Source organism: Scyliorhinus canicula, chromosome 18 (assembly GCF_902713615.1).
Source record: "Scyliorhinus canicula chromosome 18, sScyCan1.1, whole genome shotgun sequence".
Taxonomy (NCBI): Eukaryota; Metazoa; Chordata; class Chondrichthyes; order Carcharhiniformes; family Scyliorhinidae; genus Scyliorhinus; species Scyliorhinus canicula.
Window position 1 is genome coordinate 98,782,237 of NC_052163.1, and position 15,719 is coordinate 98,797,955.

The 15,719-nt window shown below is 46.8% G+C and overlaps 1 protein-coding gene across 1 annotated transcript in view; it reads right to left on the bottom strand.

Annotated features, from left to right (window-relative positions):
• Positions 1–15,719, bottom strand: part of fbn2b (fibrillin 2b) — a 310,225-nt gene that overhangs the window by 115,201 nt on the left and 179,305 nt on the right. The window contains exons 32-39 of the mRNA XM_038776744.1: positions 13,427–13,549; positions 11,814–11,936; positions 9,818–9,943; positions 9,176–9,298; positions 5,106–5,228; positions 2,778–2,939; positions 1,380–1,448; positions 1,172–1,297 (exon numbers count right to left, since the gene is read on the bottom strand). Coding sequence (XP_038632672.1) covers positions 1,172–1,297; positions 1,380–1,448; positions 2,778–2,939; positions 5,106–5,228; positions 9,176–9,298; positions 9,818–9,943; positions 11,814–11,936; positions 13,427–13,549 — 975 coding nt within the window. The remainder of the gene's footprint in view (positions 1–1,171; positions 1,298–1,379; positions 1,449–2,777; positions 2,940–5,105; positions 5,229–9,175; positions 9,299–9,817; positions 9,944–11,813; positions 11,937–13,426; positions 13,550–15,719) is intronic.

Here is a 15,719-nt window from a genome sequence, read left to right on the forward strand (position 1 = left end):
TTGGGCAAGTGGGCAGAGAAACATTTGGATGGCAGAAAGTAAAAGGATGTTTCTTGGTATGGATGTGGTGTTCCATCGGCTGCTCTTGACTACATTATATAGAATTGGTTTAGACTTAGAAATTGAACGACCACTGTTAAAATGCACTGATACCAACAACTTGTTGGTGTGCAAATGTGAGGAAGATCATGAAAGATTGCATCAGGGGACATGGGCAAGCCAACAGGATGGGCATATTGATGGCATATACAGTTCAATGAAGAAAAATGAGATGCAATGCATTTTAGAAATACTGGTAGGAAATGAAGTATGCCTGAAATGTTAAGATTTTAATTGGCGAGTTGGAGCAGAGAGTTTTTGGGTTGCAGATGAACAGATGCAGCACAGGTTGGCGAGGGTGCAAAATGCAACCGGAAAGCTCAGAATACAAAAGCAAGGTTTTGTTGAATGAAAAAGATGTTAATAGGACATAAAACCAATGAAAAAGATGCAGCATTGATCCATTAGAATATTTATAAAGACAGCCTTGAGGAACTGGAACTTTTCCAAGGCGAAGAATGGGATGATCTGAGAGGGCTCTTCAAAGTTTAGGGAGAAGTGTGAGAAGGTAAATAGTGGCAATAGTCATTCAGACAGCAATGAGATGGTCTAAGATCATCACAAGTGGAATTCAAGAGATTTTTAAAAAATCTTTGTACAGAGTGTGGTTTTAATGTGGAATGCTTAACCACAAACTGTAGTTGAACCAGGGTCCATTAATTTATTTAACAACTAATTTGATGATGAGAAACATCCATTTTCTTTTCAAAATCTGCTCTCAACTAAAGACCAGATGAATCAAGAAAAGGAGGTAAGTAAAGGACTTTAGGAAGGTGAGATTAAAGGGAGAGGTTGGGGTGACATCGGAGATAGAGCAGGAAATAGAAACAACAGAATTAAAGAGTTCACATTCTTTTACTTTTGGTTAAATTGTTTATTTAGCTCCATGAACTGAAAACAAAACTGATTGGTCAGTCCAGGGAGATAGAAAGTTCATTGGGCCTCATTGTGGTCAAGGGTTAAAGCTATGGATAGACAGACGTGAAAGATGTGCTAATTTCTATAACAACTGCAGCCTCTTTCCTGTTCACAAAGCCTGAAGTTGATGCCAGGGTTCAATGTCCATTCTCACCTTCACATATACGGGTATCCTCGTTCAGATAGTATCCAGCTGGACACTCACACTGGAAGCTGCCAAAGGTGTTAACACAGTTACCGCCCTGACAAAGGCCTGGTAACTCCTGACACTCATCGATATCTGCAGAAGACAATCAGCAGTCACATTGCAGTCCATAGCACGCTCTCTTCATAATGGGATTTTTGTGAAATGGTTGACTTACCCTCCAGGATGACTGTGATGGGGTTTGGTCTGAAACCTTCTCCTCCTGGACACAGAGTCTTGTATTCAGCTGCAATAAAATTTATGGTTTAATAATGAGTATTTACAGTGTATGGGCGAAATCGTCCGGCTGTTTATGCCATTGGGATCTTCTGGGTTTCCCGGCAACGGGAGGGATGGATTCAATGGGAAATCCCATTGACAGCGACGGGACCAGAAGATTCAGCCGGCTGCCAACAGCGGGATGCCTTCCACTTCCGAGAAACACACCACAGGAGGTCAGAGATTCTCGTCCTCTATATCAGTTAACACAAAGTTTGTTACCCCATAGATAATTTCTCCGCATTTCAAATTCTATCACAGCTCAAACCTTCAATTTGTGTTTCTCACCGTTATCTTATTTCCAGCCTTTCATCTCTCTCTTACCTCCTTGTGTCAAGTTTCCCCTCTGTTGTCAAGCTCTTTTATTTCTCTCTATTGTATTGATGTGGTAATCTTTGCCCAGCGAGGATTACCTTCATCCCAGGAAACTTAAATTTGCACTTCAGTAATTGCAAATTTACACGGTACAGGGCACCCATAATATAACCTGCCCTTTATCTGAAACTGTTCCCTGCTGTTCTAGAGCCAGTCCGACTGCAATCAGTAAAGGAGACTACGATTCCAGAGGATGGTGTGCTGCTGAGAAGGAGGTGCTCACTCCTGCCTTGCACTGGCGATGGATGGACATATTGTAGGGCTCGGAAACAAATAGCAGGGAAGCTGAGGTCAGGTTTTGTGGGTCCTACCGTGAAAACTAACTTGAGCTGGAGCCCCAAGGATCTGGGAGTGCCTGCTTGATATTGCTACACTTGATGCTTCATAATTTCAACATCCTGCAATATTGCATGGTTCATTAGAAAACACAGAAATACTTAACTTCTGTGGCACATGGCAGGGGCGTAATCCCAAGAAAAACCTTGGTGTTTCTGAACAACTCTGTGGAGGGATGTCATGTTCTGTAGACTGGCCGAAGTAAATGATGCTACAGAACCTCTGATTTAAATACTTTCTTATGGAACAACAGTATGATAAAGATAACTAAGATAAATAAAATAATAACCTACTAATACTAATTACTATTGTAGAATCATTGCTAAATATGTCTATCCCCTTGCACGACCTACTCCCAACTCCCCAGCCACAATGTCGTGTGGTGGGTTTACACTGCCACTTAGTGGTCGGAGGTCGTGCATAACATGATGTGCAGACTTGCTTTATGCGTTTCATCACAAGGAGGACCTCAGGAAATTTTAGATTTCCTCTTTCATAATTTCCATTTAAATCTCCTTCCATCCTCACAATCACCCCTAACCTAATTGCCCAATAAAGGTACCCGAAATACATTGGTTGCACTTACTTGAGTTGACCAGGGGGCAGAATTCACAAGGGTTTCCCCAAGCCCTACCCAGGGAGCAACAGCACGAGGCTCGAGTGACGCCAACGCCAATCTCTGCACTGCAGGAGATGCCACCATCTCCCCTCGGCACGGTCTCTAGGAAGCAGTTACCAACACGCGTGTCTGCAATGGAGCAAAACATGAACGGTAAGCTTAGACAATGACCATGCCTGTGTAGGTGGCGGGCGGCTACCAGAAAATCATCAAGAGAAGCATTACAAAGGAAGCAGAGAAAAAAAATAGGATTTTCCAATATAGTTTTGTGATTGTGTGCCACACAGGTGCGTACGGTGTTTCACAACGCTGCCATTTTGTGCGTGACCGTTCGGGGGAATGAGGCAACCCTGCGGATAGCTTATAGAAAATAATTGCTGGACATACTCCATACGCCTCACAACATTCGTGGACAGACAAACAAGAATTTACGTCTCGGGTCGCTGACCTGTCATCAGAAGCGAGAAAAGTTAGAAATAATATAGGCTTCGAGCAAGGGAAAAGGAGGAGGGTAGAAAAAGAACAGAAGGAAAGGTCTGTGATCAGGTGGAGGGCAGGAAAGATTAATTGACAAGAGATTTCCTGGTGCAAGGCAAAAGGGAGTGGGAATGGAATGAGTAAAGAAACATAAGCTGTGTCTAGAGGATGGCAAGATCCTGAAAAGCAAACAAAAGGAAATGGGATAGAAGGAAGAAGAAAAAGAAAACTGAGAAAAAGGAAACAAAATGGGGGGACAGGTTATGATTTAAAATTGTTTAACTCGGTGTTGAGTCCATAAGGCTGTAAAATGCGCAGTTGAAAGGTGAAGTGCTGTTCCTCGAGCTTGTCTTGAGCTTCATTGGATGCCAAGGATAGAAAGGTCAGAGTGGTGCAAAGTGGAGAATTAAAATGAGATGTGACTGGAAGCTTGGGGTTACGTTGACGGACTATGGCGGTTTCCTGCAAAGTGGTCACCCGGCCTACATCTGGTCTCCCCAATATCGAGGAGATTGCATTGTGCGCAGCGAATAAACTAAATTGAAACAAGAGAATTGCTTTTTCGTTTCAGATATTAGATTTTGGTTTGCATATGGATGTACATACATGAATGTGTGTACGTGTATGTGTGTGCATGTGCTTGGTGTGTGTGTGCATGTGTATGGCGTGTCTGAAAATTAATTGACGATTTGAGTCCAGGGTCATGTTTTTGAAGTTGAGACAATTATCAACCTTATGTGTAACACATTGAGCCAAGAACAGTTGAGGTCCCTATCCCCATAGGGATAACATACATTAACCTGCTGTTAGATATTTTCTTTACATTAAATAGACTCTATAGTAGAGAGTAATAATAGGTTATTGGGATAGGCGGGATGCAGATTTGAGGTGACTAGCAGATCAGCCATGATTTTATTAAATGGCTTGAGGGGCCAAATGGCTCCTTGTTTGCATGTTCATACTGGGAGTAATGGGCCTAATCACTGATGCTGGGACAGGTTTTGCCTCTTATTTAATGAAGAAACTGATAGTAGCGAGATAGAAACAGCCAAAGAAACTGCTCCATCCCATGTTCACGGCACTGAGTATCAGAGCACAGCTCTGATGTGGAGGCACAAACAATGATTTCAGTGAATGGGAGGCAGCCAGAAATGAGATATGAGGATAGGTGGACATACTGAACATTTACCTACTAGGTGGTGTTTAGAATGTTCCCTGGGAAGGTTAAATGATAGAATGGATACTGTCCCTGATAGTTTAAGACATTAATGGTCTGTGCAAGGAGATTAATCAGGTAGGTAGAGCAGACCATGTTGGAGAAGATTGAACACAGACTGAGGAGGTAACTATGAGGGCCGGGGGGGGGGGGGGGGGGGGGGGGGGGGGGAGAGAACGAGGGTTGGTGACTGTTAATTGTCCTGGGCACCACTCTCATAGAGACAGAAGATTGGATTATCTCCTCCAGTTCCTGGAGTAATGGAAACCCTGTAACCTTGCCAATGTTTTATGCTAGATCAGAATGAATTTTGAAGTGAGCATAGTTTGGAAAACTATAATCCCTGGACGATTTCTCTTATTGATCACTGGGTTGGAGGATCCTCCTTTTATATCACCATAATATACCAAGAAGGGCTCGGTGAATTGAATTTCGATGATTAAGCATGTGATTAAGCATTGTTGCTCTGATCACCTCTGTCCCAATGACTGAGATGTGCTCTCACCAGCGACTGCCATATTATATAATTTAGTGCTTCCATTTCCATGGACAGGTTAAATGTTACTTTCAATAAATTAACTAAAAGTGGGGATCAGACTTACCCACACAGCCAACCCCTGTGGGATTCAGCTCGAAATCCGTCGGGCAGTTGCATAGGTAGCTCCCAGGGGTGTTCACACACAGGCCATTGATGCAGTTCACAGGGTCAGCGCATTCATTGATGTCTGTCAACATAAACTCAGTCAATCATTTAACAATGAATCATCTAATCCATCAAACAACTGATATAACTACCATGAATCCATCAACAATCAGGTTCTGAAACTCATTCTTTTCCTTATTGGTAATATCTGCTTCACTGCATGATTATTTATTACTTAATCAATTCATCATAGCATCATTATGCGGTCCAGCACAAAGGAGGCCATTCGACTATCTTGGAGGTGTCATGCCATTTGCCAATTTATGTCTTTATTTCTCTTTAATGTGCCCTATAAAGCTGATGGATATGGAATACATTTAGATCTAGCTGACCCTGTGATGTTTTTATTAATCTTCACTGTTCCTGGTGACAAACTGCAGCTGACCGAGTGAGTGGGCAGACACATTAGCTACTCTAGGCTGCACTATGTCACTTCAACTTGGCCATCAGGTACATGTGATCATACTCCATGGAAGGCTGTCCTTTCTGTAGGTGTCCTTACAATGTCTGCCCATCCCACTATTGCCACGATGTTGGCATTCAAACATACTACATCAGTGCATCAACGAAGGGTGTAATATACCGGCCACGTCCTGCTGGAATTGAAGCGGGACGTAGACAGTAAATGTCTGGAGAGGCCTCCCTTGGGCTTCCAAAAGGCCATAACGCCTCGCGGGATCTAACCAGTTCTCACGAGACGTCGTGAGGGACGGGACCCAGTATCGCATGGTTAAGTAGGTTTAAGAACCCACTGAACTGCACCGTCGCTGGATCTAACTGGCTCCAGGCATCTATCGGCCTGCCCAGGGATACCCCAGCAGGGGGCTGATTAATACTGGTCCGCACAAACGTGGGCCAGGCGGAACAGCACCTGCGGGGTCCCCAGGCCACTGGAGGCACCTGGGTGGCCAGGAATGTGGCAGGGTGGCACCCTGGCTCCCCCTGGCTCCCAGGCACCTCGGCACTGCCATGCTGGAACATTGGGACTGCAATCCTGGTACTGCAGAGGTGCCCAAGTGGCACTGACAAGAGTACTGCCAGGATGCCAGTACCAGGGTACCCAGGTGGCACTGCCAAGGGTCAGAGCATGAAAGGATGCCCATAAAAGGATGAGGGGCCGTATGAAGGGTGGGGGTTTCCCTGGGGATCTGTGGCCCCAGTGCTTGTTCTCTGGGCAGGGTGGCACCTGGCACTGTTGGTGCCACCTGGCTACCCTGGTACTGCCAGCCTGGCACCCTTGTAAGGTGCCCAGATGGCACTGCCAGCTGGCAGGGGCACAGACAGGCTGGGCTGGTGGCGCCAGGCTGGCATCCCCCCCCCCCCCCCACCCCCCCCCCCCCCCCCCCCCCCCCCCCCCCCCCCCCCCCCCCCCCCCCCGGCTGGGAAACAGCCCGAGGATGCCCCGAATTGAACCAATAGAGTGGGGCAGGATTTAATGAAATGGGAACAAAGTCTAAAAGCAAGCATATTTGGCCGCGTGTTTCCCAGCATGGAACCAGGGCCACACATAGCCCCCTTTTGTGCAACGAGGAGCTCCGCTCGTCAGAACCTCTTAGTGTACTGAGAGATCACAATCTCTGGAGACCCTGAAGCAATCCCTTACCATCTCCCAAGCCCCAACTCACTGTGAGAGGGTCCCCACATGCAAGGCATCCCTGGCCCAATCACATCGTGCAAAAATGGCACCTTGATAGTGCCACTGCTGGTGCCACCTGGGCAGTGCCCGAGTAGCACCAGCAGTGCCAGAGTACCACCCTGCTCAAAGGGCATGCACCTAGGGGCTTCTGATCTTCTGGGAGATCCCCATGAGTGTCATTCCATAATGTCTCTGTTTGTGGAGACCAGTACTGAACGGCACCCGCCTGAGATCTCCGAGTCGAAGGAGACAGATCCCAAGCTGCGAGTACCTTGAGAATCTGCACATTGGAGTGAGACGAGCTGCCTCGCTTTAATATGCAAATTTGCTAAAAAAGTGATCCTGCCCACAATGGGTGGCATTTACATTGCAACGTCTCGTAAGATCACGTTAGAATTCGCAAGGTTTGCAAGCCAGGTAGATCCTGGGAATGAAAAATCACGCCTGTGGTCTTTCTCCACGCTGCGAGCGCCACGAAACACCCACGCTGGTCAGTGGACTTTTCCAATTCGGTTAGCTCACGCTCACAGTGCTGATTAGCCCGGAGAGAAACTCCTCAGGGCCCAAAAAAGTGACTAAGTCTGGTTAGATAGCAGTGGGGAGCTCGGCGACAGAGCCAGGGAGAAACTCCCAGCCAATCCCACCTGAAATTACACTTCGAGCAGGATTTTCCCACCAGGCGCCGTGTGTTTGTCGGTGGTGGAGGCGGTTCGCCAGCAGGATCTACCGGCCCTGCCGTTGTCAATGATGTTGACAGCACCCCCCCGTTGCTGGGAAACCCATGTGTCAGCGTGGGAGCGGAATTTCCCGCCGGCATGAACAGCCGGTAAACCCCGCCCTTAGAAACTTTTCCGTTAAATCGCGCCCTAAATCACCAGGATTTTTTAATTTCCAAAGATTTGCAAAGCCTTGCACTTAATTAGCACCTCACAAGCTCAGGATGTCCCATTGTGCTTTACAGCCAATGAAATACTTTTGAAGTAAAGACATTTTTATATTGTCGGAAAAATGGCAACCAATTAATGCACAGAAAGGTGCAACGAACAACAAATGGTGATAAATGTCCAGATCGTCTGTTTGCTGTTCTGTTGATTTTCGGATACATTTAGGTTAGAACACCGAGGAGAACATTTAGCTCAGAACACCAGGGCGGCACAGTGATTAGTACTGCTGCTTCACAGTGCCAGGGATCCAGGTTTGGTTCCAGCCTTGGGTGGCTGCGTGGAGTTTGCACATTCTCCCTGTCTCTGCATGGGTTTCCTCCGGGTTCTCCTGTTGGACCCAGTCGAAAGATGTGCAGGTTAGGTGAATTGGCCATGCTAAAATGCTCTTTGTGTCCAGGGATGTGCAGGTGGGGTTACGGGGATAGGGTGGGGTGGGCAGAGGAGTGGACCTGGGTAGAGTTATCCTTCGGAGGGTTGTTGCAGACTCAATGGGCCTCCTTCTCCACTGTCGGGGTTCTAACTCTCCTGTTCTTTTTCAAAAATACTGCCGTGGGATTTATAACGAGCACTGAGAGGGAAAAACAAGGCTTTGGCACTGAGAGGGAAAAACAGGGCTCAGGGCTTTACCTGAAAGACAGCCCCTTTAATAGTGCAGCACTTCCTCAGGACTTCACAGGAATGTCAGCCTAGATATTTTGTTTACTCTTTCAAGTGGAACCAATGACTGTTTGACTTAAGGACAAGAGTGTGATACTGAGGTTTGGCTGACATATTCATCGAGAACACCAAATGGCTGGGATTGAGTTATGAGGCTGTAATATTGCCACACATAAGCCTGATCTCGTGGTTACAGTTTCAGAGTCTAAGCTTTGATCCCTGGTGCCTAGTCTTCTCTTTGGTGTGGGAGAATCCTCGTTATAAAATAGCTGCATTAACAGTGTTTAAATCAGTTGTCTGACAGAACTATTTATTTTCTATAACTCACTGCTCCCTGGTGTTTTCACTGCAAAGCTCTGAGGCAGCACATTCATGGTGACTTATTAGATCTGCGGAGAGCCTGCGAGGGCAGATCTTTTATCAGCAAAATCACAAAATAGATCAAAGTCATGAATTATTGAAGGTCATGGCTTGTGAGGCAGTCTCTCTACTCTGCAAATGCAAGCTGGAGATATTTTACAAAGCTAAAGATTTTATTGTTTAATTCTAATCACTTATAAATCACAAAATGAATTCTCACATAACATAATGCCGAATCAGCACTTTTTTTAATATCAGAGATTAAATGGGACACTTATTAGTTAAAGTCAGATTGATTAATTAGATCCATTAAAGGGCAATCTATTAATGAGACTGAATGCAGCAATGATCCACGGGCAGTTTTGAGCTCACCTGTGCAATTGCCTCCACTCCTATCCAGCTCATAGCCATCATCACAGATACAGCGGAACATTCCGGGGAGGTTCTGGCAAGTGCCAAAAACACAAATGTTCTGGAAGGTGCACTCATCGATATCTGTAAAAAAAAAAGGTATATTAGTGAAATCTGGGAGGTAAGATCGGACACATCCACTGTGCACTGAGTCGCATCAGAGAAAGAGCAGCAGGGGGTCTTAGACACACAATGAGAATTATTTACCAACAGATGTGCTCAGAAAACCATTGGCAATATATTATTGGACAGATTACCGTGAATTGACATTGTTCGGTATCCCCAGGTAAAAGGCGAAAACTATTAGCGAGAGAAACAGAAACAATCGCAAACACCCCGTCAGCCCAAGCAGCCTCTGTTTCTATTTCAAGTGGGTATCTGACACACATCTGTCAAGTTCAATAATCAGGTCTGTACAATTGCTGAACCAACAGAGAGAGAAGACCAGAACCAGGCCGGTGAATGAGTTCCAAGGTACTGCCAGGACGTGGACAGTCTGCCTCTGACGAGCAGCACCACAGAATGTTACTACTGCTGTGGGAGAAGTGACCGAATATTCGCTCAAATGTGAATGTCTTGCAGAGTTCTTTCTTACTACCTTACCTTGGCACGCCTTGCTATCATCGGTTGGTGTGAATCCCATTTCGCATTCACAGCGGTATCCCCCAGGAGCATTCAGACACTGCCCGTTCTCACACAGGTTCACATTTTCTGCACACTCATCAACATCTGCAGAGAAAAACAGGTCAGCCGGTCAGCAACGCAGTGTGAACAGCACTGGTACAATCCATACCCAAGAGGCTACCTTCTGACACCTGCTCCAGGTTACTCGGTAAATAGGAGGATGTCAGTGCCTGTAGGGAAAACCCTCAGATAGACACAAGATAATATCCCGTGGGTTACAGAAGAACTTCCCTCATTCTCCCTGCTATAACTTTGTTGTTAATGTTTTATTCTAACCCTCGCATGAGGGGTAATGCTCAGGCAAGCTATTTTGTGACATGAAAGTAATGCTGATCAACTTACTGATTTATATTATAGGAGGTCTCAGTGTTGGATGATTCTCTCCATTTATATTGGCTTAGCTTCATGAATACTGTGGGCCAGCTTCCACAGCTTCAATGAGAACACAAAGGCAGCTCCCTATGAAATTCTATAAAAGATGTGGGGCAAGATCCTCTGGTCAGCCAGCCGCATTTTCTGGCACGCGCGCCCTTGAAGCGAGTGAGATTGTCTCTTCCTGCAGCTGGCCAATGGGTTTCCCATTGTGGCCATTGGGGAACCCACGGGCGTGGGTGTGCAGCCGGTGGACTGGAGGATCTCGCCGACGGAGAATTCCGCTGGTGATATTTCTTTTCTAACTGCACTAGATAGCTGGAAAATCGCCATACTGAGAAGTGGTAGAAAACTATTGGGGCAAAGTTGGTTCAAATCTGCCTGCAGGTTATGCACTTCCTCTTTGCAACCTGCTTGAAGACAGATTCTTTTGGGATGGTATTGTCTTCTATCAGATCAATAGTGATGATTACCAGATGTATGGGAAATGAGCACTGAGCCCATCTCGGTGTTAGAAGCAGTGATATAAACTAAGCAGGACAGCCCTAACAGATTTGTCAAATACCATGAGCAGTAAATGGCATGTCTTTGCAAAACTTGTTTACCATCTTTTATTTGAGTTGAGTGCAATGTCTGTATCTCTTGGGCTGACCTTTGGAAGGTGAGACTTTGCAGAATCAGACACTTTATACCAATTCCCTGCTCCACAGGTAAGCCACCTACATATTTGCAACCTGGGTGTAGCGTTGGAGAATGGAGAGCTACTTGTTCCCAATACCGTCAGCAAAAAGTCAGTCAAACAAACTCAATCGATTTGCTTGCCGGTTGTGTTGTTCTTTGTGTTGCTAAATTCAGGATGGTTGGCGTAGTGATCACAAAGACCACAAAATAGCTTCAACTTGAACAAAGCTATAAATTTATTAACACTACTAATTTGGATTCGACACATACTCCTAAATAATACAGTTGATAATTAACATAAAATCTACACTCACCTACAACTATTCTCTACACTATTATAAACTATGATCTGCTCTCACTCACACTATCTTTCCTTCAGTCTACGCTCTAGCTAACTCCTTCACTTCTCTCCCCCAAGGCTTAGCATCAATGCCTTGTATACTTGTAACTCTAGCTCCCTCTAGTGGCTGATCAAGACATTTCATTAACCCTTGCAGTTCTTACATTTATGGTAACACCACACCGGTTTAACCCATTTGTTATTTGGGTTGACAAACAATTGCTTGAATAGCCCTAGTTTCTGACTGAGTTGAGAATTGCCCTAATCGTCGGCTGGGCATGAGAAGCAAAAGCATCGGGATCAGCTTGAATCACAGGCCCACATCTCTGATATCAGGACCGGGCCCAACCAGAGATGGCAAAAGTCTGGCAGCACCTCTATTTGGAAAATGACGACAGGGAGCGGGGTGGGGGTTGGGGTGGGGGGGGGGGGGGGGGGGGGGGGTGTAGGAACACATCATCCCTGACCAGCGTCAGCAGTTCATTCCGTCTCTCATTTGTTTTCCTGCCAGGACCCGGTTACCTGAGCAGCTGAAGCCATCGCCACTGAAACCATCCTTACAGGTGCAGCGATACGAGCCTGGCGTATTCATGCAGTTGGCACTGGGGTTGCACTGGTGCTCCTCGGTGGCACACTCATCCAGATCTGCGATGAAAAAAATCAAATCAAAGGTCATGGGGAGTCAAATCCCAAGAACCCACAAATCCCTCATTCCATGGGGTTCACCCGGCAACCAACTAATGATGCGAGTCGGAGTTCCTCAGCACTTCACAGCAAGTGTCGTAATCGCAACTGAGTGCCTCGGTTACAATATAACAGCTGACCATGTTCATGACCCCACACTGCTATTTTCCAAGCTTCAGTTTTTATTTGTATGTGCTTATATGTGAATAAATTAAATAAAATGTGAATATTTATAAATGTGACTATTTACTGGCACCCTGGCTGATCCTCCCTCTTCGCAAGGTGCTGGTACCAATTGTTGCATCCTAGCTGCTGTGGCAGGCTGGGATTGCATAGTGGCACAGTATGGGGATGGTACCTGGGACCTCCCGTGGCCGGAAAACTGGGAGAGGGGGAATCTTCATCAATACGCAGCAGCAAATCTCCAAGGAGGCTGGCGGGTGGGGCTGGTGGGAGGGTTGGGGGGGGGGGGGGGGGGGGGGGGGGCGCGGAAGGAGAGCCACCCATTGTTGCAGTTACAGGGGGTTCACGGAGATATGATGTGACGATACAACTTGTCTGATCATACCCCTTACATCAACAATCCATAAAACAGGCTCATCAAACTCTAACCCATTAAACACCAGCTATTTAATCGCAAGGTCACAAGTACCTTATGCACAATTACATCAGGTAAACAGAGTGTAATTATGATTAAACTGGAGTGGTTTTAAATGTTAGACTCCCTGAATTCAGCTCTTTAAACACTCACTCCCTCCACCACTGGCATCAATGTGTACCATGTGGCATAGTTGTTAGCATTGCTGCCTACGGCACTGAGGACCCAGGTTCGAATCCCGGCCCTGCGTCACTGTCCGTGTGGAGTTTGCACATTCTCCCCGTGTCTGCATGGGTTTCGCCCCCACAACCCAAAGATGTGCAGGTTAGGTGAATTGGCCAGGCTAAATTGCCCCTTAATTGGAAAAAAATAATTGGGTACTCTAAATTTATAAATAAAAATAAAAAATAATAAAATCAATGTGTACCATTTATATGAGGTTCTGCAACACTTGGCAATACTTCTTCAACAGCACTTCCCAAACCCTCTACCACCTAAGGGCAGCAGACATGAGGGAACACCATCACCTGTAAGCACCCCTCCAAGTTACTCACCATCCTGACTCGGAAAACCTTGCTCGGAGAAAGTGCTAAGGCAGAGGGCTGAATTTTCAGGCCCTTCCCGCTGATGGCGACTCCCCTGTGGCAGGTTCCTGACAGCGTGGCTGGCAAACAACGCCAAACGCTGTTGACACTGGTGAGACCAGTAAGAGCCTGCTGCTGGCCAATGGCTGCCGGGAAACATGCAGTGCGGGGGAGGGGGTGAAAATTCCCATCCTGAATCTCTCCGATTTCATTTCCTCTTTCTCGTAGGAAATTAACTGAACAAAACCCAAAAGCCATGACATACTCACCGATGCACTCGAGCCCATCTCCAATCCATCCGTCACGGCACTTGCACTTGAAGCTCCCTGGCACGTTGACACAAGAGGCGTGCATGTCACAGTTGTGGGCTCCAATTTCACACTCATCAATATCTGAAAAAGTGGAAGAAATTTTAATGGCACTTACAGTCCCGGAACATTCCAGCTTATAGGAACCATATTTTGGGGCGATCAATTTACTTCACTTACAAAATATTCCAGAATGCATTAGTGTTTTTAGAAGTTCTGGTACAGATTGGACAATGTTAAAAAAAAAATTCAGAGTAAAATCCTGACTCAAAAATATGACAAAACTCTTAGGGATGCTAAGGTCAGGGAAATCTGCAGAGTGCTGCGAATTGGCATAATGTGGTCAGCCAATGGAATGAGTGCTGTCAGACTGGCACAATGCGGCCAGCCAATGAAATGAGTGCTGTCAGACTGGCACAATGCAGCCAGCCAATGGAATGAGTGCTGTCAGATTAGGCACTATATGGCCAGCCAATGGAATGAGTGCTGTCAGACTGGGCACAATACAGCCAGCCAATGGAATGAGTGCTGTCAGACTGGGCACAATACAGCCAGCCAATGGAATGAGTGCTGTCAGACTAGGCACTATATGGCCAGCCAATGGAATGAGTGCTGTCAGACTAGGCACTATATGGCCAGCCAATGGAATGAGTGCTGTCAGACTGGGCACAATGTGGCCAGCCAATGGAATGAGTGCGGTCAGACTGGGCACAATGTGGCCAGCCAATGGAATGAGTGCTGTCAGACTGGGCACAATGTGGCCAGCCAATGGAATGAGTGCTGTCAGACTGGCACAATGTGGGTACAGGGCTTATTAGAAATTAAAACCATAGAATTTTACAACTCGCTGTGTCTAGTGGGCTCTCAGCTAGGGTGATTTGAAGTTTATAAATCATGTGCCTGAGGCAGTACAACACGCAGTAAAATGCTTTATGAGCGCTGAATGCATCCTTTTTGAGTTGGGATGTTAGTGTTTATCTTAAACTCTACAGGCAACAGAGGGTGGCACAGTAGCACAGTGGTTAGCACAGTTGCTTCACAGCTCCAGGGTCCCAGGTTCAATTCCCGGCTTGGGTCGCTGTCTGCACGTTCTCTCCGTGTCTGCGTGGGTTTTCCTCGGGTGCTCTGGGTTCCTCCCACAGTCTAAAGATGTGTAGGTTAGGTGGATTGGCCATGCTAAATTGCCCTTAGTGTCCAAAAATGTTGGGTGGGGTTATTGGGTTACGGGGATAGGGTGGAGGTATGGGTTTGGGTAGGGTGCTCTTTCCAAGAGCTGGTGTAGAATCGATGAGCCGAATGGCTTCCTTCTGCACTGTAAATTCTATGATATCTATGGCACACCCACATCGGGAGTATCCGTCCACAGTTTACCTCAACTATGTCTCAACTAAATCTTGTGGATCATCCCAAACATTCTATCTGAAGACATTTTTGCAACCACCCATTTATTGACAATTTAAAATCAATGACTGCTTATTACTGACTTTTCCAACAAAATAATTAGTATTTTCCTGTTCTCCCTGTCAAAAGTATTTTAGCATTTTACAAATCCGCATGAACCCTCCTCATAGCTTTGTTTGTTATCTTGGAAATTGTCTCAATATCTCACGTGTCTCCTTGTACAGACCAATCCTGATTATCATTGCCATGAAGCTACTCTCCCTGTGTTGTGAATGTCCTTTCAACTGGTTATGTGTAAACATACTGGGTGGGATTCTCCGAGGCCCCATGCCGCAATTGGGATTGGCGATTGTGCGGAGGATGGCTTCCGACTCCGGATTCGGGGCAGGCACTGGTTTGAGGCCGGTTTGGCGATGCTCCACCCCATCCAAATCGGCATCACCAGGGCTCGCCATCACCCGGCCTGCCCCGATGGGCCAAGTTCCCGACGGCGCAGGCCATGTATGGTCCCAGCAGTCAGGAAGCTGGCTTGCCAGCTGCGGACAGAGTCCAGCGCTGCCACACTCGGCCAGGATCCGTGCCGCTGGTCAGGGAAGGGGGGGTCTTCTGCTAGGGCTGGGGGCAGTGGTGGGGGTGGCCAGGGGGTGGTCTGTGGGGTCGGGGTGGGCAGGTACGCGGTCCAGCACGACCGCGTCATGTTTCCCGGTGCAGACGGTGTTCCATGGCATGCGCGGCTGCAGCTTGTCAGCCATACGCATGTGCGGCCCGGGACCCGCCCATCCTCCGTGCGATCCGCTGGTGTTCCAGGTGGCACCGGTGCTAGCCCCTCACCGGTATTGGAATCGGTGAGGGA